This window comes from Capsicum annuum, chromosome 3 (genome assembly GCF_002878395.1).
Source record: "Capsicum annuum cultivar UCD-10X-F1 chromosome 3, UCD10Xv1.1, whole genome shotgun sequence".
Lineage (NCBI taxonomy): Eukaryota > Viridiplantae > Streptophyta > Magnoliopsida > Solanales > Solanaceae > Capsicum > Capsicum annuum.
In genome coordinates this window covers 167,282-168,532 of record NC_061113.1, presented here as the reverse complement: position 1 = coordinate 168,532, position 1,251 = coordinate 167,282, and the positions used below count along the sequence as shown (strand labels likewise).

At 34.4% G+C, this 1,251-nt stretch overlaps 1 protein-coding gene across 1 annotated transcript in view; it reads right to left on the bottom strand.

The window, feature by feature from the left end:
* Positions 1-423: 423 nt before the first annotated feature.
* Positions 424-1,251, bottom strand: part of LOC107865670 (extensin-2) — a 4,479-nt gene continuing 3,651 nt past the window's right edge. The window contains exons 2-3 of the mRNA XM_047408821.1: positions 1,003-1,230; positions 424-864 (exon numbers count right to left, since the gene is read on the bottom strand). Of these exons, the coding sequence (XP_047264777.1) occupies positions 1,042-1,230 (189 nt within the window). The 3' untranslated portion in view covers positions 424-864; positions 1,003-1,041. The remainder of the gene's footprint in view (positions 865-1,002; positions 1,231-1,251) is intronic.

Sequence of the window (1,251 nt, the reverse complement as noted above, 5' to 3'; positions counted from 1 at the left end):
AATGTATAAATGGGTCCTTATATTAATTAATTCTTCGTACGTTCTCAATTTCTTTTGTTTTTTCAAAAAGTATTAAGGACAAAAGGGTTGCTAATTGTCAATATATAATATAGGGACTAGACAGAACCAAACGCAATTATTAGCAAAGAATCCAAACAGAATGGACGTATGGATCAATCTGATCTGGGTATCGACATGATCAAAAATTTAATTAATGATATATATACAGTCTTCATTCACTGTGTCTTTATTTATTTATTTTCTGAGGTTCTTGGGAAATTAGGAAAGGGAAATGTAATTTTTTAAGCAATAGATTAATTATGTTTTTTTTTTTTTTTTAATTTTCATATAATGTTAGTAGAGGAAGAATCTTAATTATTGTCACATGCAACGTAACCAAAAGGAGTGATAATAAAACCAAAGTGAACAAAAATCATCTCTTTATTGATTTGGTGCACAAAGCACAAGAAGGCACTTAGGAACAGCCAACAATAATTAACAGCAAACGAATCAAAATTACAAAAGATATAACAGTATAATCCTATACAACAATAATAATAAATTACTATAAAGAAGCAAACATCAAATTATAGTACAACTCCAAGATCCACTAGATATAATTACTATTTCCAACTAAGCTGTTGAAGCCACTTCCACGTGAAGACACACAGAGAATTACAATGTGTAACAAGGCCACCAGAGAAGTTGAAGCAAAGTGGTCCAAGTCATGACTAGGAATAATCAACCTCTCAATTGCAAAGTTGAATAACATATTATTGATTAAATTCATTGCTTCTGACAATGGAACAATTCTCAATCTTCTCCTCAAGAAGCCATCACTTATTTTGTGACTGAAACTGAAATCTGCAAAAGGGTACGTAACTAAAGAATGTTAGAGCTTTAACAAATTAAAATATTTAGGAGAAATAATAATTCCTCCAAGGAAAAATTATCATGTCACAAGAAGATTTTAAAGTAAAATCCATATAATCGACTACTTACTTGAGTGGTTGTGGAAAATGACGAAGCTTTTCAAACTGCTTAGTAGTGGACTGGTGGTGGTGGAGAAGTGTAGATGTATACTGGAGGCGGAGGTGATTTTACGGGTGGGGGAGGTGAGTTGTAGTAGTATGGAGGAGGAGGAGACTTCACGGGTGGAGGTGGGGAGTGGTAGTAGTAAGGAGGTGGGGGAGATGGTGATGGTGGTGGTGGGGAGTGATAGTAGTAAGGAGGAGGGGGAGATGGTGATGG